The sequence below is a fragment of the Salmo salar genome, chromosome 04, assembly GCF_965601325.2.
Source record: "Salmo salar chromosome 04, fSalSal1, whole genome shotgun sequence".
NCBI lineage: Eukaryota > Metazoa > Chordata > Actinopteri > Salmoniformes > Salmonidae > Salmo > Salmo salar.
The window spans coordinates 18870192-18890700 of NC_138294.1; the positions used below are offsets into that span (position 1 = coordinate 18870192).

Here is a 20509-nt window from a genome sequence, read left to right on the forward strand (position 1 = left end):
TATATATACTACATCCACCCAGCCCTCAGAGTCAATGGGCTGGAAAGTCAGGGAGTGTGCCTGCTGCCTACCTTGGTAACTGGGCCCAGCGCTGTGGAAACATGGCAGGCAAGGTGTTTACAGCATAGGAGGAGCAGAGTAGACAGCCTCCAGGCAGCACAACAGCATGTGCTTTACCAGAACCAGGTGTAGGTCGTATTATCTGCCTTCCAGGAAGCATTCCCCTCACTTTGTGGGACAATATTTGAAATACTGATGGGTTAGGCTGGATGAAGTTTCCCCATATGAAATTAACATTGTCTGTCAATCAACTGAAATACTAATGGGTTAAGGCCAGATGAGGTCTTCCAAAATGAAATTACCCTAATGATGTGCCAATCAACTGAAAATGTGAGGCATGAAGGGTGTGGTATTCTAAAGAATCTGTGTGGTCCAATACTGTAAATTAAACTCTTTTTTTTTTTTAAGGGAGGGTCTAGTATCTTACCAACCAAGGAAAACAAGGAACAAACAAGGAAAACAATGGTGCAGTTAATCAAAAACTGAAACTTTATGCAGATACCAGACACACGCAATGGCCCTGTTCAAATTAGGGGTTTAGACTTGGATGTCATTGTGACTGAAATTCAATATTGCAAAAGCTAATTATTTTCAATTCTTTCCCTAGTAATGCGATAGAAACTCCATATTGCAAATATTGAAGTACTGTAGTGTTTCTTTTAGCCCGCAATCCTAACTGATATGCTCAATAGGGAAACAGAGCACATCAATTTGGATTTCAGGCTATTTCCTCCTAGCTTATAATTTTACTATAGCGCTTCACACCAAAACTGTGAAATACATTTTTACATCTCATTCGTCAAACACCAAAAGTTTCAAAGTGGAACCCAGATGGATGGTCAATATTTCTTATATCAACAATTACGGTCAAATGTCTCTATTCAGAATCAGTATGTCTTCACACAAAGAATTCACCTAGGTATAAGGCTAATGTAATATGTATACAACCAATAGGCAAAAATATGAGGAAACTTTTAAGTCTTTAAAATAACAGGCAGAAACCAGCCCTGTGGGTTTATAGAGCTACTTTAGTAGTTTAGTTGGTTTAAATGTGAAATGTTGGTTTAAAAAGTTCAGCTACCTCTTAAGTTAACCCCACTATTGAAATTACATAAGACTGTTGAAGTGAAATGGAAAATTCCTCTTGCGTTTTCATCTATGAAACAGATTTAGTCAAAGTGTATAGTAAGTATTCACAAGTATTCCTACAAGCTGTACAGATTCATAGATCATTTTATTTATTTCAATGTGGCTCATAAATTGATAAGTTACAACAATCACACAGAGAAGCTGGATGTCAGGTCAGGACTTGACATAAAAGTTGCAAAAATATCTCTTTTACATCTTTTTCTATCATCAGCGAACGTTGCAGCATATTGCAGAGCAGTACTGTAGCTGAGGGGTCAAACTCATATTGGAAACAGTTATGATAGAACACTGACTGAATGTATTGAACTGAACTGGTGCCAAGAGGGAGAGTGTATACACAGATAAATTGGGGGGGGGGGGGGGGCAATCTGGTCTTCAACTGGTGGTCTACAGTGCAGTTACCATGGTAACGAAAGAGGCATCCGTTCGTCCGACTGCTTGGTGTCCGTACATCCGTCCGTCTTTGCCGTCCATTATTTTCTCTAATTGCGCTCGTTCTTCAGTGGCAACATTGTGTGGTAAAGTTGAAACTAAGCCTGGTTATTGAATCGATAACTGCATAGGCCTAACATGGCGCTACCGTAGCGGAAACAAAAAGGCTTGAAATGCATGAAGAAGTGTCTCTCTGGGCTGTTTATGTGGTAGAAGATGGCAGAGATGAACACACTAAGAATGTCATTTCTTTGGGAGGGGGGGGGGGGGGATCTTTGTCACCATCTTGTAATAAAATGATCTAGACCTTAAAATGGATGACGCGATCGAGGGATGAAGGGAGGGGTGGAGTAAAGAAGAAGGTAGCATGGTGGGTTGGAGCGATAGAGAGAGCAATCCATCTAGTCCCATTCTTCCATTTTTCATAGTGTATTAGAACAACATGGCTAATGCAGCAATGTCTTTGTTGCCTTTAGTCTGCCACATTTCCATCCCTCTAGAACTCTCTAGTCATTGATCTCTTCATCCTCCTCGTCATCGTCGTCATCATCTTCACCGAATTGGTCCCTGGTGTCTAGCTCATCTTCGTCTTCATCAATCTGTGAGGAGAGGGTCACATTTTAACTAGGGCACAGGGAGTACAGGGACAGTAGGGCTAGCTGGTTAGGACGACAAGTTATGTCCTCATTCAACTACTACACAGGCAGAATGACATCACAGCTCTCCAGGAAACCAGCCCTACATGTAACAATGAAATATTAAATATTAGCTTAATCTAAAACCTCACAACATCCAACTTACCATCTACCTCCACTAAAACCATAATAATAACATAAACCTTTGAAACTCTGAGGATCTTCCTCTGTAGTTTGAGAACACGGTCTAGATCTACAATAGGAACAGATGGTTTCTCCTACCGTCTCTCCCAGGTCTCTGAGACGTTGCTTGAGGTTGAGGATCTTCTGGTCCTGGTCGGCCAGCAGCATGAGGAGGTCGTCCTGCTCCTTCTTGGACTCCTGCACCTCCTGCTGCAGCTTGGTCTTCTCCGTCTGCTCGATGGCCACCGTGCTCTGGGCCGACGCCAACTGCTGCTCCAGCCCCGCATGGCCCTCCCTCAGGCCCCGACACTCCTCCTGGTGGGGGAGAAGAGAGCGAGGTGAGAGAGCGGTAGGACAGCTAACAAGAAGGGCATGGCTTCAACATGGCTGTCTGACCAAAAACATGAATAATTCAACTGCATCAGATTCTTCTTTTTTCTTCACTAGCGTTAGAGAGAGGAAGGGGATGCCACATACATGAAGGTCATACTTAAGATGTTGAATAATTGAGAAGTTTCACAACGTCTCAGCCCACATTTAGCTGGTAACAGTCACGAGTCAGTTACTAATGGGCTGATATCACAGGCAGCCCAATTCTGATCTTTGTCTCACTAATTGGCCTTTTGACCAATCAGATCAGCTCTGAAAAAGTTCTGATGTGATTGGTCAAAAGACCAATTAGTGGAAAAAAGATCAGAATTGGGTGTAAGGCAGCCTTGGAGTCAGGCTAACACGAGAAGTTTATTCAGCGAGGTGAAACTTCCAGAATGTTGCAGATAGAAATGCAATGTAAGTATAGAGCTGACATGACCCTCTAGTCTACAAAACAGACCATCAGGTTGTTCTATACTCCTCAAACTCAACTCTGGACCTTGAAAACAGCTCCACTGCATTTTTTCATTGTTCCCCTCTAATCAGGGACTGATTTAGACCTGGGACACCAGGTGGGTGCAATTAATTATCAGGTAGAACAGAAAACCAGCAGGTTCAGGATCTTATAGGGTAAGAGTCGAGTACCCCGTTCAATACATTTGTTTCTGAACGCTGCTCACTTCTGAACAGACAGCAGCTACCTACAGGGATGCGAGGTGGTGATAGTCCAGTACCTTAAGTCTCTCTGTCTCGGTGGTCTGAGCAGCCAGCCTGCTCTCCAGTTCAGATACTTTAACTGTGTCTGTTGAGCTCTCACTGCTGGAGGCCGGGGCTGAGGACTGAGGGAGGGGGAAGAGAGAGAGAGAGACACTAGTTACCTCTCTGTACTAAGTGCAGTGGTCATAACATATACATTAATGCATACCAAAATGGGAAATATGGACCAAATAACTTTCTGGGGGGGGGGTATACAACAGTTGGAGTAAAGTGTGAAAGGTCATGTTTGTATATAAACAGCCTTAAGACATCTTAAGACATCTCAAGACACGGTGATTGCTGGGTCTGCGTTCTCACCACGGCCTCAGCTCTCCTGATGAGCTCCTGTCTCTCTGTCTGCAGCTGGCTGATCTCTGCACACTGAGCCTGGACACGACTCCTCAACGACTCCACCTCCTGGTGGAAACAACCAGCAGTAACTCCATCATCAGTATAATCTCTCTATGTAACTATACTCATGTCTGTTCTACACATGTCCTGTCTGTGGTTGGGTCTTACCCCGAGAAGCTCTGTGTTGTCGGACCCTCCCGCTCCACCTTCTGCTGTCTGTGCTGCCGCTGCCGCTCCGCACCTCTACAAGACATCACAACCATTACAACTATTAGAACAGGAAGTGGTCAACGGCTGAGACGTCCTATCTGAAATGATAAAGCAGCACTCAGATATCATCAACTACCATTCAGATCTACTAACACACACAATATAATGAATCATTCTTCAGCTCCATCTTGTCCAATTCCAGTAACATCCATGATACATGACATTTATACAGAACTCTTATCCACACAGGGAGGGATAACCCAAAGACATTTTTCTGATATCTGATTAACCCCCCCCAAACACGCACCAGTGTGTTGATGAGTGAGTCCTTGTCACTGAGCTGTGTGTGTTGTAGTGCGTGTTGTCTGCGGAGCTCCTCCACCTCCTCTCTGAGCTGGCTCAGCTCCTCTGAGTGGAGCCCGTTAACGTGAGCTCCCTCTCCCTGGCTGGAGGACAGACCCTGGCTGTCTTTACCTGGACACAGTCAGTCATTATCACATCTACAATCCTATTTATAAAATCAACAAGTCTGCATCAGTAATAGGTTTCAATTTCCACGACCATTATAGACTGTGTCAATTCCATGTGCCACTATGAACAATCCATGTGCCTAACCCCCCCGATGTTGCTCTCTTGTTTTCCAATGGATTGAGGCGCCATTCTTTGCTGTGTAATACTAAGTTATCCTACAGTACCTAGTTTCAGCTTGAGGATGTTGTACTGGTCTTTGTGTTGCTGGATCTGGGACTGCTGCTGTATGATCTGGTTGTGCATCTGTTCACTGTTCAGAGACAGGGTGGAAACCTGCTCCCTCAGCTCCTGGATCTGGGTGTCCTGGTTGAGAGATGACAGACACTTCTTTAATGACAAGAGACATTGGCCAAAACACACAACTAGACCTTTCAGGGTAACGGGATAGGTCCGTTGAATATTGTATGAAATGGGTTGTGTGGTTGTGGCCCGGAGAGTGTACCTTGTAATAGTTTTCCATTAAAATGGACAAAAATAGCTTTTTTTAGCAAAAAAAAAAGATTTCTCAAGCAAGAATTTGGCGAGGACTGTCTGGGAGTAGTCTGAGTGTGGTTTGGAAAACTGAAAACTAGCTGTTATTGGCAGAGAGGTTTGGAACTCTTTGTTATTGGTCTATTAAACAATATAAGTTACCGCCTGGTGATGTCACCAGGCAAGCCAAAACTACCGCCCATGCAAAGCTGCTGATTAGAAGGTCCTGTGCAGACTGCATTTTCAACCGGAAACTAGCAGGAAATAACACTGATCAAATGTTGTTTTCACACTTTTACAGTGTTAGTTTCACCAGCTGTTGTAAAACATGATATAAAACACAAGGAAAAAAATGCATTTTGAATGCAAGCTGCCTTTAAACTGAGTGTAGAGGGTGTATATAAACTTGTGATGCTTGAAAGCATGGAGAGTTGGTTTCTGAGGGTTTGCGGACAGGCTAGAATGAAAGGCGGCCGGTGTGTGGGACAGAAAATATCTGTAGGGTTCAAAAAGTACTCGCACTCATAACCATGACAAGGAATAACCCAAGGAGGGGCTCTAGAATGATTCATTTAATCCATGCTCAAAGGAATACAAAACGTTAAAGTGGAAAGTGCTAATGAAGATTTTAGAACAGAAACAGGGCATCCGTTTCAGCGTTACGCCTAACAGTGTGAGGCCAGTTACCTGATCTCTGATGAGATCTTTGTACTGGATGACGATGCTGTCGTGTTGCTCCAGAGTCTTCTTCACCTCCTCCTCCTTCTTCTCCTCCTCGCTCGTCTTGTGGACCGCTTTCGTTATCACGCCTGTGGACGGACACACACAATTAACAGTGGTAAAACCACCCAAGAGAAGAGCAAAGAAGAGTTTTGATTTGTGGTTCTGGTTGTACTTGGCTTAGGGTCAAATCAAAGTGTATTGGTTGTGTACACTGACTTGAAGATGTTATCGCAGGTGCATCGAAATGCTTGAGGTTGTATTTCGGTTAGGTTATGGTTAAATGGAGGTTACTTTTGCCAACCTTCCAGTTCTTTGACCAGCTTGGTGAACTCGTGGTCGAACAGCATCTGTTCAGGGGAGGGGAAGACGGGCTGGGGCTTCTGCGCAGCGCGGGAGTACAGCTCGTGTTTAGTGACGAAGCCCAGCTTCTCCACAAAGTTCTCCTTCCCAATGCGCTTCTCGATCAGCTGCTTCAGCTTCTCTCTGGGGGAAGACAAGACAGGCAGGGTTAGCATGAAGGGAAGGAAAAGGGGGATACCTAGTCAGTTGCACAGCTGAACGCATTCAACAGACATGCGTCTTCCGCATTTAACCCAACCCCTCTGAATCTGGCAGCTCATAGTTCTTGTTCTCATTGTAGCGGCATCGGTGTGTGCTGTAACTGCTGGTGTAGAGTGAAGAGGTGTAGAAAGGCTGTGTGTATGAGACAACCAGGCTCAAATAGGGTTTGGACTTTTGGAGCTATTATAATATTGGTTCCAAGTTCAATCAAACAAGCATTTGAAAATACTATTTGAACCCGGGCCTAGTATGAGAGGGTACGCGTTAATATTTGGGTAGCAGATGTCATACTCGATGTAGTTCTAACTGCGGTTATGAGAGTGAAAGAGGATGCATTAGTATGAGGGTTAGAACGTTCTACTTGGTGTAGTTATGAGGGTCGTAGTTAGATATAACTACACCAAGTAGTACAAGGGTCGCAGTTAGATGTCCTACTTGGCGTAGTTATTATGAGGGTCGTAGTTAGATGTCCTACTTGGTGTAGTTCTCCAGAGAGTTGTCGTTGTAGTAGATGCAGATACCCAGTAGGAGGGCACACAGGCCCTGCACCAGCCTCTCATCCTCCCCCAGGTTCTCGGAGATCTGACCTGTCAGCTACAGGGCACCAGGGGTCAAGGGTCACAGCAACATAGGGGATTTAATGGCAACAAGGCCTTTCTCAAGACAATTTTCAATGAAACAATGCACTGGTGCATACATTGGCATCCACTGTGTAGCGCTGATCTCTCTTATTCTCTTAGCAACACAAGACATAGGGCCTCACGAACTTCCATGCAATATCCAACACTATCCTGTATGTGGTGAACGAACACAGAGAGGAGTTGGTTATACGACAGACTGCACTAACAGGCTAATAGTTGATATTCCAGCCATCTGAGTAAAAGGAAGTGCAATAGAACAGGGATGTGGAGCTAGTTGGTTTGTTGAAGGAGGATACGAAGGGGACGTTCTCCTGGTTGTGCAGGAAGTGTGTGACGGCGATGGGACAGTTACTGATCCAGGTACAGAGCAGCATGAGGAGACCGACCCGCGTCTGCACTTTACTGCCCTGTGGATGAGACGCACACACACACACACGCACAAAGTCTTAAGAAACACACTCACAAATATAGCGCCGTAACATCAGCATAGGGGCGAGTAAAAGGTATTGAACATGAACATTGTGTACAGAGCCTGATGATGGCCTGGGATCCAGGACTTCAGCAAAACAAGACTCATGTAAGGTTTAGTCTCGTGCTGGACCACATCCTGGTCTCTGTGTCAGAACAGAACTCTTCCTCAACATGGAGAGTAAATTCATTTAGCTGGGTTCAATTCAAACGTCTGTCCCCCCACATTATAAATGAGGGATGTCTTATTTTTCCTGTTTAAGACAACTTGTCATTGCGTCTCCTTTTGTCCAATTAATCAGTCTCCTGAATATCTCCAGACGACACGTTTGATTTAAACCAACCAAATAAACAGCATTTTAAGGGCCAACAAAATGAATTGATATTTCTAAACTATTCCCAACTGGGACATTTAAGGTTGAATAGGAACTTTATAATATAACTTGATGTCATGGAGACTGAAATTAGGAATAGTGTGTGCTGGTAGCTACAATAAAAATGCAATTTTGTTGGCACATGGTCAACTTTTGAATTGTATTTTTCCCTTTTGAGTTCTGTTGGGAAAAACAACATTGTATCTAGCAGTTACGCAGGAAATACCTTGTTATAAATGTTTCAAGAGTTAGTGACTTCAATGCAGACCGTTAGTAATTAATAAAGTTATTCAAATACAACAAAGGAACAAAATCTAAAAATGAACATTATTAATAAACCAAGGTTAGGTTAGGTTAACCATGCAGTGAATTTCATAGGATGACCCGAGTTAGTTCAGATCCTGTTAAAAACAACTCTTTCAGGACTCTTAAGTGTTCAACAATATGCTGTTACTGTAGCAACGGCCTTAGTTACCATCACTACCTGCACCACAAAAGGATGATGAAACTCCTCTGCAGCTTAGCTAAGCAGGTGATACAACAGGACTGATAAATGTTACTGCATGGAAGGACTATAATAGCATATTGGCACATTCGTCCACCTCTACACAATCCACAAGAGCCCAAATATGACTACTTAGACATTCACATACAAAAATAACTAAGATATCAAGCTAACGCACAGCTGCTAAATGTAGCTGACAACACATGCAAAGCTAAAGCCTCTGTGTAGTGAGTCTTTAGGAGTGGCGACTACAAAAGAGAAACAGATAATAATAATGATAATAAAGTGGCTTTACAGTATCCATGCATGGTCATGGGAATAAGAAAAAAGGTTGTTGGCGTAATGATATGCAGCGAGTGATGGGCACTATTAAGTTACCTCACGTAAACTGCATAGTTCAGGCATGTTTGTGTGCCAAAAGGCACCATATTCCCTATATAGCGCACTACTTTTGACCAGAGCCCTGGGCTGTGTACTATAAAAGGAAAAGCGTGCCATTTGGGAGGCAATGCAGACCTCTCCTGTTGTGAGGGCGATGAAGGGTGTGAGAAAGGAAAGAGGGTTCATTCCAAATGGAGGTCAGTAAGTGACTATAAATAGTAAGGATGACATGGCATACTATCAAACCATAAGTAAATCACCTTTTCAGATTTCGCCTCCAATGGTGACGTAATGCAAAAAACACCAAATGTTTGAGAAAGGGGGGCAGGAGGAGAAAAAAGGGGGAACACAAATGATCACAATAGTTAATTGGAGAATCTTTGGCCCCGGGTGAAAACGCTAAGTTTTATAACGGATAGTGCTGCCACCTAGAGTACAGGAGGAGAAACACCAGTGGTGAAAATAATAATGTCAGTAACCCCTCTCACAACAGATCAATAGAGGAACAGACAGAGTTCCGCAGTGGTTGCTGCATCCGTCCAGGACAGTCAAGTCCCCATAGAACGGACACAGCAAGGGGGTCAAGGGTCAAAGCACCAGTATAGAACTCGACAAACACGGGTGAGCTAGGCAAACAGAGAGGGCTGGAGGCACAAAAACAAAACAGGAAAGCCAAAACGTAACCCCCAACGTAAGGAACATATAGAAGGATCCTGCTGATGCCAAAGCCAAACCATGACAGACAGGTGCTGCCCACACCCCAGATACTCACCCTCCGGTCGATCTTATCCCCCTGCAAAACCACAACAACCTTCCTTACGTGACACTTGGCAACTTCACACACCAGCAACAGGTTGACTGTCTGAGAACCACTACTATGGTCGGGTCCCAAATGACAGCCTATTCAAAGGTAGTGCACTGTAAAGGGAATAGGGTGCCATTTAGGAGCCATACCATGACAAAGGTGACCTGAAAACCTGGAGTGACAAATGATCAACTATTTGAATCTAAGGCAATACTTTCAACCAGGCAGAGACACCGTTCAACCAGACAGAGACACCGTTCAACCAGACAGAGACACCGTTCAACCAGACAGAGACACCGTTCAACCAGACAGAGACACCTTTCAAATCACCCTCTGTTGCTTATGTTTCACTAATAAGACTTTCAAACTAATATTTATTGATCAGCTACACCTACAACTCTCCCGCTATGGTGCTAACCCTTTGGTCCAGTCTGACCGCTCCCCCCACGTAGCATGTTAGCCTGTCTATGTGGTGTACCTGTGAGAGGATGTTGGTGCACTGCTGCAGCAGGGAGACGGGGGGCTTGCCCAGGCTGGTGGCCAGCTGCACCCGGAGAAGCTGCTCTTTCTGGGTCAGGTTGTCCTGCAGGGCGTGGGCCAGAGCCACTGCAGCACACCAGTTAGACAGGGAGTCAGCCGAGAACAGGCCCCCGCACAGCAGCTGGCCCGCCGAGATAGAGTTGGCTGGGGAGAGAGAGAGTCGGAGGGAGGGGGAATAAAGCAATAGATATATGTAGATTATTTATGCCTCCGTTCCACTACATTTTTCCACTAGAAAATAATAAGCAAATAACCTACAGTATATTAGTCATAAGTAACATTTCATTATATGCCATCTACAGCTGTACAGTGTGGTCATAGCTTTGTAATAACACATTCAGTATAGAGGTTCAGTGCAACTGAACTGACCGTCAATGGTGGAGGGCAGTAGGGTGGCTACGATCTCTCCCTGGCCCTTCTGGTTCTTGTAGAGAAAACACTGGAAGCAGTAGAGAACGGCACAACGCAGCACGAACGGCTGCCTCTCGTTGACCATGGACATCAGCAGCACCACTATGGCAGGTCTGGAATCAGGGGATAAGGGTTTTTAGAGATGACCTTCACTCTGTGGCTGCGCTATAACTGATTACAGTCCTCTGTCTGGGGGAACTCACCTTGGGGGGTTGGAGGGAGCGTTGACAGATGCAAAGTAGTCCTGGTTGATCTGTGAGCCGCGGATCACCTCCGATACAGTGTTGATGGTCTGAGAGGAGAAAGAAAGAGTGACATAGTGGTACAAACACAAAGCACGCATCAGTATGAACAACAGTAATCACTGATCTAACACAATGAGTAGAATGAAAAGCCTTTTTGGTCCACTCCAACAGTCCTCCCCTACGTTACCTCAGTGAGTATGTCAGCAGGCACGCCAGTGGCCATGAGGATGGTGCAGAGCTGCTGCAGCAGGCCACACTGGTACATTGACTTCTGACAACTACTGGTGGCTCCAGGAGAGTTGACCGGGGAGACCATGACTCGCACCAACTGGACCAGAGAAGAGATGGAGAGATGAGACACAGTGCTACGGTCAACATACTCTACACCCCAACCGCCCCCAATCCTGGCCATGCGTGGCACAGTGAACTGCTCTGTCAACTGCTCAGGGCTCTAAACTCCCCTTCTCCCTGAATTAAACGTACCATCAGGACTGTGGTGTGCTGCGTCCTACCTGCAGCATGAGGTGGAGGTTGGTGACCTTCTGGGCGGACCAGCCAGAGTTGTCGTCTCCCACCTCGAACCAGGGCTTCATCCTCTGGATGTAGGAGCCCTCCTTGAAGAAGTTCTGGTTGGAGCTGTTGTTCCTCAGCAGGTTGACGAGCAGCAGGAGACAGTCCTCCACTACGATACCTGGACAGAGAGAAGGTGGAGGGTGGATTTTTGTCAAGAAATGTGTGAAGATTATAGATTTTTCTATCACATGAAATTGCATTTATATAGAAATGGATTGTATAGAGGGTGGATGTTGGTCAGTGTGAGTGAACTGAAATGTCATTTTAAATCAAATAAAATGTAATTCATTAAGAAATGGATTCACTGATTGCCAATTAGCTTGAGTGTATATATGGCACTACTCCACCACTCGACTTTACCTCCATCACTGCTGCCCTCCTCTGTTATGATATCTAGGAGACGCTCGAAAGCGTTCTCAAACGCCACGATCTTCTGGATGGCCGCGTTGCCTTTGGTCAGCTGCTGCAGCAACAGCAGACCCTGAGGGAATACGATCAAAGTAGCTCTGATGTAGTGATCATATATCCAGAGAAACAGTGAGAACAAGCCCAGGTATAAGACCAGCTAGTATGATTTTGGCACGGTTTCCCAGAAACAAGACGTGCTTTTTTTAGTCGAAGACTTCATCTGTGTCTGGGAAACCGGCCCAATGTCTTGTATCAGCAGAAAGATAAACTAGCAGACTAGCTTGTTCCTGTGGCTTTACGGTCTTACTACTGAAGACCATCTGAAGCAGCAGTCAGTAGGAGTAGTACTCACATCATTACGGATGACTTCTCTGGAGTCAGCTAATAGGTCCATCAGTCTAGAAACACCTGCAGGGGAGAGAGACGGACCATTAACAACATACAACTCAGAGAGCAGCCAGGCAAATCAGTCAGAAAATAACTCCACTAATGGTCAAGTACGCTAATTAGTCATATGATCTAGGGAAAAAAAATAGACAAGACTAACACGTCTTGTCATACTACTTCACCAGTGAGAGAGAGAGAAAAAAAATGTTGAGAGGATAAATCAAATCACAACAGCTGATTTTGGGTCAGTTGTTGGTGTGGGCTGATGCCAGACAATTCAGCAGCAGCTGATTCCAGGTCATTTGTTAGAGGACTCACCCATAGGGCTGACCAGGATGACGCCCTGGACCTGGTTACACTGGTTCTTCAACAGAGCGGTGAGCAGCTTCACTCCGGGCCACCGCACGTGGAAGTCAAACTCCTGAAACAGGCAGGGAGTCAGTGACACAGGCATGGTGGGAAATCAACTACACCCTTGTAATCCTGTATATAAGCAGTGCAGATTTTAGGCTTATATTCTTAAATATGAAACCAGCTGGTCTGAAAACCACCACGCACAATGGGTCTCCAGGTCTAGTTAACACTGAGACCATGGGTTAGAGACTACTAGCTTTCATAAAAGACAAAGTAGATGTTTGGGTCTCTGGTCTGTTTACCTCTAACAGAGTCAGTAGAAGTGTCACGTTCTCAGAGTCGCCGAGGAACTTGTCAGTGAACAGGACTCCCAGGTCTTCTTCCTGCTTCTGGGCGTTCTCATCTGAAAAGGTCAAAGGCCACAAGGTTTAAAGACCTCTGGGTGTGCCATGTTAGGCGGGAAGTAGCCCCGAGACATGGCTAATATACATAGGCAAGGCTGGAGGGAGCCATAGAATAATGCTAGTTCACAGAGATCAATCTCACCTAGGCACTATACCGATGTTTTGATCTAGAAATTACTTGAGCCTGAGTATGAATAGATCTTTATTAAGGAATGATTCGTGAATCTGTGCAGTACCTAGTTCAGACTGACCCTCATGAATAGGACCAGGAGTTTGTCCTCCTGACCATGTGACCTGGCAGGAAAAACTCCAGGTCCTTATCCTACTCATGAACAGGCTTCAGAGAAAGACAGACAGGGGGAGAGATGGAGGGGGTAATTGGGATAGGGGTGTTGATGGTTGTGGGTTGAGGTAGGCTAGCACCAGAGGGGGGTAGGGGGAGAGGAGTTAGCGAGAGGGGAGGTGGTAGGGCACGGTGAATTGGTTCCCATCCAGTCTAAAAGCACACAAAAGTACTGGAGCATCGTATTATAGACAACACACTCAATCATCTAGGGTTCTAGGCTAAATATAACATTTCACATCAAGAACAACCAGATAATGAGACGTTCTGTAATACTAGAATAACCTCACCACAGTGAACATGGTTTAAAATGTACAACTGTGTGGAAGAGGATGCTTTCGGAATCTAACATTCTTCTTTTGGAATCAAAACCTCTTCGTCCCAACATCCTGTGCAGAGTGATGTGCGTTTGACTAGATATGCTAATTGTGAGGAAAACAAGAAGAGCAATGGGAAGAGAAACGCTGCAGGACAGGAGAGAGGCTGAGGTAGGAGTGCTATTAGTGACATGTTACTACCACCCAGTCATTACTGTATTAAACCATACTTCCCATTCCAACACGTTTTAGTGAGGTTAGTTCAGTTGACTAGTAAGAGTCACCACACCGTGAGGTTTCTGTGGGCTAGTTAGTCTACAGTACTAGTACTGACCAGACACAGGCACGTTCTTATGCTTCCCTGAGACAGGGGGTGCGGCCGCCATGTCTGTAAGAAGGGGGGAGTGCAAGAGATTGAAGCCCCATCCAAGTCAGACGATTCGACTCGTACACAATACATAAATACAGCCCTAGTGTTTGTTAATGGGCTCTGCCAAAGCACTGCATTTCAGACTAACAACCTACTGTGCACCACAGGAGAGCTAGAAATCAAAACAACCCGCGGAGAAGAACGATGCATATCATTTACAAGAAGCGTCGCTAGTGGTTGGGGGGGGGGACGTCATGCACAAACAAGAGTTTTACCTTCAGATTCGTCTGTAGAGTTATAACATGGAAGAGAAGAGAGAGATGACAATCTTTACATACATAGCAATTAACATCGAGAGAGAGAGAGAGAGAGAAATGGGGCGAGTGTGGAAGAGGACGACAGGGTCGATTTTGATTTGAAGTCCAATTAATTGGCAGTAATTGAACTCAATTACACATGCTATGGTTACTAGGCCAGGGCTTGCTTGTTGTCATTCAAAAGCATTTTTCCCAAAAAGGAAGAGTGTTTTTAACTGCATGTTCAAAAACAGAGGCTCCGCTCTATGACAAAATACTAAATTATTGACAGTTCTGGGGCCTGTTCACAACCCTCTGTAGAAGAGGACTAGGTTTTTAACACCTAAACACCTTGTTCCTCCTCTTCGTCGTTGCAGATGATATTATAGAGTGTGTCCAAAGCGTAGCCAAGGATTTCAGAGTCCGACCTGCAGAAAATGGGAAGGGTAGGATGTCAACACAACAAGCACTGCTTTCATCCCCTAAATATTAAGTACTCTTAGCAACGACCGAGCGCCATAGAAAAACGCTCGCCTTAAATCACCCCACCACACTTTTACAATGTGCTAACGAGGAGCATAGGGCAAGGGATAAGTATAAAGCTCTTAATCATAACACACACAAAACATACCTGTCAGTTTGCAGTATGTGAACTAGGTGTTCCATAGCCTGAGTGCCAACTTCCAAGCGATATTTCTACAAATCAAAACCAACAGTCAAGTCAGGAGAACAGAAAGTGATTGTTTCCCCCTAAGCAGCCCTTGGATCAGAGAGGATATGACTTTTGTTTTAACTCGAAGCTATGCCTGTTTTGCTCCAGTGCTCCCCCTAACTGTTGATATACCGCCCGTGTCTGCATGAACAATACACGTTTTAGCTCCACACATGACCTTAGGCATTAAGTATAATACATTCTGAAAGCAGAGTTAAATAACAGAACAGTGGTTTGCTTTGTGCCATCTCTGATGTGATAAGACAAACCTGTGTGATTAGTTACCCCTGTTTGGCTACTGGGGCCAAACAGAGCTAATGCAATTCAACAACTCCCAGCTCTAGCCGGTCTGTTTCTCTGGCTAGCTTTGTTTTTCCCTGGTCTGTGTCTGTGTGTGACCCCATGCCCCTAAACCCCTTATTCATGCCTGATAAACTCATTACTCGTGGTTGACGAGGCAGCTAGTGGCCAGTCAGTCAGTTATGGCCTAGAGGTCTCTAGACCTTTAATACAGTAGAGTAGGGACTGAGGGAAGGAGTCAGGTTTTCAGCAAGGCTGCATGTCAATAATTGTCTTTTCCTCAAATATGCTTCTTTTTTTTCTTTTTTTAAGAGAACTGGAGCAGTGAACGCACGGAGCCAACCAATAGGCACCCTCCTTATTCATGGGTTGCACATTGTGTCACAATAGTGTTTGGAACGTTCATTTTAAATTTGACGAAAAAGTCATTAGCCCCGTTCAGAAAGACAACCATCGGTCAGACATCAATATGCTGCGGCATCTGTAGAATGTCGATAACAATGGCAACGATGCGACCAAATGACAGAGGTGCAACCCATGAATTCCTACATTACCTTTCCCCAGTCGGTCTTTCCTGATCGGTGTATAGAGGAAAGGTGGCGAAATAATGAGGTGATTTAAGAGGATTGAGACAGGGCCCATCCCAGACTGTTTAGATAGAGCCTGAGGATGTGTACGCATGAGGATGTGTACGCAGAGTGAGGGGTGATAAGGGGATGTGTCCCTGCTCACAAGATAACGAACATCAAAAGATAACTCTAGCGATGTTCACTTAAAACAATGCACAGGAGAAAAGCTAATATTTAGATAAGGCCTAGGCTCATCATAATCGGTCTCTGCAGCCTCAATGCTTTAACATGCATTTATCAATAATGAGTAACAATTGTCAGTGTATCAATGGTACAATCATGACAACAATGGTGCATCAGCGTAACAATGGTGTAACTATAGAGATTAGCCTAATGGAATTGTCTCCTACCTTTGAGAGCGATTTAAGGGCTCGGACAGCGTCCCTGCGGTCCTCCAGGAGTGTGGAGGAGGCCACGCGGTCACACAGCTTATGGATCTGTGGTTCGATCAAAATAATTCATGGTTAACACAACATGTTAAGGGAAAGGATCTACAGCTGCACCATGGAGAGCATCCTGACTGGTTGCATCACCGCATGGCATGGCAACTGCTCGCCCTCCGACCGCAAGGCACTACAGAGGGTAGTGCGAACGGCCCAGTACATCACTAGGACCAAGCTTCCTGCCATCCAGGACCTCTATACCAGGCGGTGTCAGAGGAAGGCCCTAAAATTGTCAAAGACTCCAGCCACCCTAGTCAGACTGTTCTCTCTGCTACCACACGGCAAGCAGTACCGGAGCGCCAAGTCTAGGTCCAAGAGGCTTCTAAACAGCTTCTACCCCCAAGCCATAAGACTCCTGAACATCTAGTCAAATGGCTACCCAGAATATTTGCATTGCCCCCCCCCTACACTGCTGCTACTCTCTGTTGTCATCTATGCATAGTCACTTCAATAACTCTATCTACATGTACATACTACCTCAACTAAGCAGTGCCCCCGCAAATTGACTCTATCGGTACCCCCCTGTATATAGTCTCGCTATTGTTATTTTACTGCTGCTCTTTAATTACTTGTTACTTTAATCTCTTATTCTAATCCTGATTTTATGAGCCCCTAATTTTATGAGCCCCTATCCAACAATTGCATTGGTGGTTAGGGGCTCATAAGTAAGCATTTCACTGTAAGGTCTACACCTGTTGTATTCGGCGCATGTGACTAATACAATTTGATAAGGGATACTTAGTCAGTTGCACAAGTGAATCCATTCATTTAACCTAACTACTCTGAATCAGAGAAGTGCGGGTGGGCTGGCATAGTCAACATCCACGTCGTCGGCAGCAGAGTAGCAGTTGTTGGGAGTTAACTGCCTTGCTTAAGGTCAGAACGGCAGATTTTTCCACCTTGCCGGCAAAAAAACAGCAACCTTTTGCTTACTGGCCCAACGCTCTTAAAACCACTAGGCTACCTACCACCCCCTGCAACCATGTACTGATACATAGGCTTACATCCACTGCAGATTCAGGACAATGTGTTCAATATAAGTTCAGCCAAATCAAATGTTATTTGTCCCATGCTTCGTAAACAACAGGTGTAGACTAACAGTGAAGTGCTTACTTACGGGCCCTTCCCAACTATGCAGAGAGAAAGAAAATAATATAAAAGCAATAACATGTAATAATAAATACAAAATGAGTAGCGATAACTTGGCTCTATACACGGGGTACGAGTACCGAGTTGATGCGCAGGGGCACAAGGTAATTAAGGTAGATATGTACATATAACTTGGAATAAAAGTGACAGGATAGCAGGAGTCAAAAAAGTTAGTGGAAAAAGGGTCAATGCAGATAGTCCTGGTAGCTATTGGGTTAAGTATTTAGCAGTCTTATGGCTTGAGGGTCGAAGCTGGTCAGGGTCCTGTTGGTTCCAGACTTGGTGCACCGGTACCGCTTGCCGTGCGGTAGAACAGTCTATGACTTAGGTGGCTGGAGTGGAGTCTGACAATTTTTAGGGCCTTCCTGTGACACTGCCTGGTATAGAGGTCCTGGATGGCAGAGAGCTCGGCCCCAGTGATGTACTGGGCTGTACGCACTACCCTCTGTAGCGCCTTGCGGTCAGATGCCAAGCGGTGAGGCAGCCAGTCAAGATGCTCTCAATGGTGCAACTTTGAGCATGAGGGCCCATGCCAAATCTTAGCAGCTTCCTGAGGGCAAAGAGGCATTGTTGTTCCATCATGACTGTTGGTGTGTTTGGGCCATGATAGATCCTTACTGATATGGACACCGACAAACTTGAAGCTCTCGACCCACTCCACCTCAGCCCTGTTGATGTGAATGGGGGAGTGCTTGGCCCTCCATTTCCTGTAGTCCACGATCAGCTCCTTTGTCTTGCTGACGTTGAGGCAGAGGTTATGGTCCTGGCACCACACTGCGGGTCTTTGACCTCCTCCCTATAGGCTGTCGCATGCACTGTTGGCATGTCTCCCTCCCTCCTTCTCTACTGCACCTGTTGTCTCAACCTCAATGCTCGGCTATGAAAAGCCAACTGGCATTTACTCATGAGGTGCTGACCTGTTGGACCCTCTACAACCACTGTGATTATTATTTGACCCTGCTGGTCATCTATGAACATCTTGAAGAACAATCTGGTCTTAATGGCCATGTGCTCCTATAAATCGCCACCCGCCACAGCGAGAAGAGGACCATCCACCCCTCAGAGCCTGGTACCTCAAGGTTTCTACCTAGTTTCCTGCCTTTCTAGGGAGTTTTTCCTAGCCACCGTGCTTCTACATCTGCATTGCTCAATCTTTGGGGTTTTAGGCTGGGTATCTGTATAAGCACTTAGTGAAATCTGCTGATCTAAAAATGGCTTTATAAATACATTTTATTGATTGATGACAGAGATTTTAATCTATTCATTGATATGCACCGTTCAGATTGAAATGCCTTCTTTTGATAGCAGTCCGAGATATGTCACACACATTCTCTTGTTTGGCACGGGTGAAGGGACTTAAATATATCAAGGTCACGCAGCCCCTCCCATTCTGTCATCACGAAAGGAATGCCAGCAGAGATCCATTCCCAACCAATGGATTCACGTGGAATTTGGCTGTTTTTTTGGTTTGTGAACTGCAATCCAAGTAGCCATATAGTCTCTTCCAGATGACAGTAAACAGTTGGATGCAAAGCATGTAAACTATCACATACGAAGACATCTGCTCATTTAGTGGCAGCAGGTCATGTCAAGCTTTTTCTTCCCAAAAAACGCTGAGAACTCAAGAATATGAGCAGGCTACACACGTTCAATTGTTATCCTGTGCCAATTAGGCTAACCAGCTTAGCTAGCTAGCTCTGCAGAAATGTTTGCGTCAATCACTGTATTGATTGACACATTCTGTCTGTGCTCGTGAGGCTGGTTGTATAGTGCACTGTTACAAGGCCTACACCGGTCTTTCAGCCTGGAAAAGGTGAAAGTAAACTCATTTGCCTGTCTAGCAACTATTAACGACACACACTTGTCCTAAGATTCGGTCCACCAGGTTGTGTGTGTGACATTAGCTAACTTGTTAGCCTAACATGCTAGCCCTGTTTCGTTTCTCACCGTCTCCGCTCCAGTCGGCTGTGGCCCCGCGGGTTGTCCACCCATCACTCCCCTGAAGAAATTCATTGTCATCGACGTCCTCTTGGGGATTTGTTCGCAATTCCAACAGTCTTAAAGAAACTTTGAAAGGGTTTCTGCCGTGATGGGTCTTGTGTAATAATGTAAAAGCGTCTAAATGTTGATTTTTACACTGTACACAACCTCCTGGACCGACCCCGGAACTTGAGTGACATTTAGCCAATGCGCAAGCGCCGAGACGTGGCGCTACGTGGCTGATCAGAGGACAAGTGCCTCATTTTTTAAAGGGGAACGAGCTTTTACCACACCGCCACTTGTATGTAAAATGTGTGTATTCTATACACGATTATTTTCAAAACCATTCACATTAATTAAAAGATAGATACGTAAAGAAACAAATAAGGTATCAAACATGCCCTTCTTTCCATGCAAAATAAATCATAAATCAAGAAAATAGAAGATTCATGCACCTGTATTTTTTTCTTCTCATGTTCATTTTTAAACATACTGATCTACTTATATAACTGGTGAAGCCTGCTTATATTATCTGCTTATATAATTTCCATTTAACCTAGATGCTGTCCACAATAGGGACCAGCTGAACAGTGGGACCTGTTTGGTATGCAACCCATGTTGCATCTGATGGCCTTTCTCTCTCAGACACTCTCTCTTTCTCTCCCATGTCAGAGACAGAGAGTTTACCTTTTTATTTTGATAAATTGCCCCAAACCAGACCCTACTTATCATTTGAGCTTACTTATCACAATCTCTTTTGCATAATATAATGATGGAACTGTCTGGTAGCTATGAGTTTGAGTCAGGTGTTATTGTACTCTGAGGGTAATTATAACATGCTAATACACCTCTGTTCCAGCCAGACACCTGGATAAAAAATCAAAATGTGCATAAATATGTGTATTTTATCTATATATACACAATTGTTTTCAAAACATTCACATTAATTAAAAGATAGATACGTAAAGAAACAAATAAGGTATCAAACATGCCCTTTTTTTCCATGCAAAAAAATGCACAAATCAAAAATCACACACATA

At 44.8% G+C, this 20509-nt stretch overlaps 1 protein-coding gene across 8 annotated transcripts; it reads right to left on the reverse strand.

Moving 5' to 3' along the window:
- Positions 1–1275: 1275 nt before the first annotated feature.
- On the reverse strand, positions 1276–19686 carry LOC106602327 (general vesicular transport factor p115). Of its 8 annotated transcripts, XM_014194896.3 has the most exons (28): positions 19437–19686; positions 16248–16334; positions 14888–14952; positions 14608–14684; positions 14236–14247; positions 13925–13978; positions 12829–12929; positions 12491–12593; positions 12138–12193; positions 11738–11858; positions 11317–11495; positions 10992–11132; positions 10763–10851; positions 10518–10672; positions 10087–10292; positions 9576–9596; positions 9064–9078; positions 7372–7482; positions 6910–7028; positions 6175–6356; positions 5838–5959; positions 4844–4982; positions 4456–4622; positions 4107–4181; positions 3906–4004; positions 3566–3670; positions 2559–2774; positions 1276–2240 (listed from the first exon to the last, which is right to left on the reverse strand). In XM_014194896.3, exons 1-28 carry the CDS (start codon positions 19506–19508, stop codon positions 2148–2150), a joined length of 2982 nt encoding a protein of 993 aa, XP_014050371.3. In that variant the 5' UTR covers positions 19509–19686; the 3' UTR covers positions 1276–2147. The 8 variants fall into 8 exon arrangements, with proteins under 8 accessions (XP_014050371.3, XP_045572476.2, XP_045572479.2 ...); XM_045716520.2 differs by lacking the exon at positions 14236–14247; XM_045716523.2 differs by lacking the exon at positions 13925–13978.
- Between the last annotated feature and the right edge of the window lie 823 nt (positions 19687–20509).

Excerpts from the sequence above, each read along its gene's own strand:
- LOC106602327 (XM_014194896.3), bottom strand. The coding sequence starts at position 19,508 with ATGACAATGAATTTCTTCAGGGGAGTGATGGGTGGACAACCCGCGGGG. Across the intron at positions 12,194-12,490 it reads CATCCTGGTCAGCCCTATGG|GTGTTTCTAGACTGATGGAC; the intron begins GTGAGTCCTCTA and ends TCTCCCCTGCAG. Across the intron at positions 10,673-10,762 it reads GCTCCCTCCAACCCCCCAAG|ACCTGCCATAGTGGTGCTGC; the intron begins GTGAGTTCCCCC and ends CCCTGATTCCAG.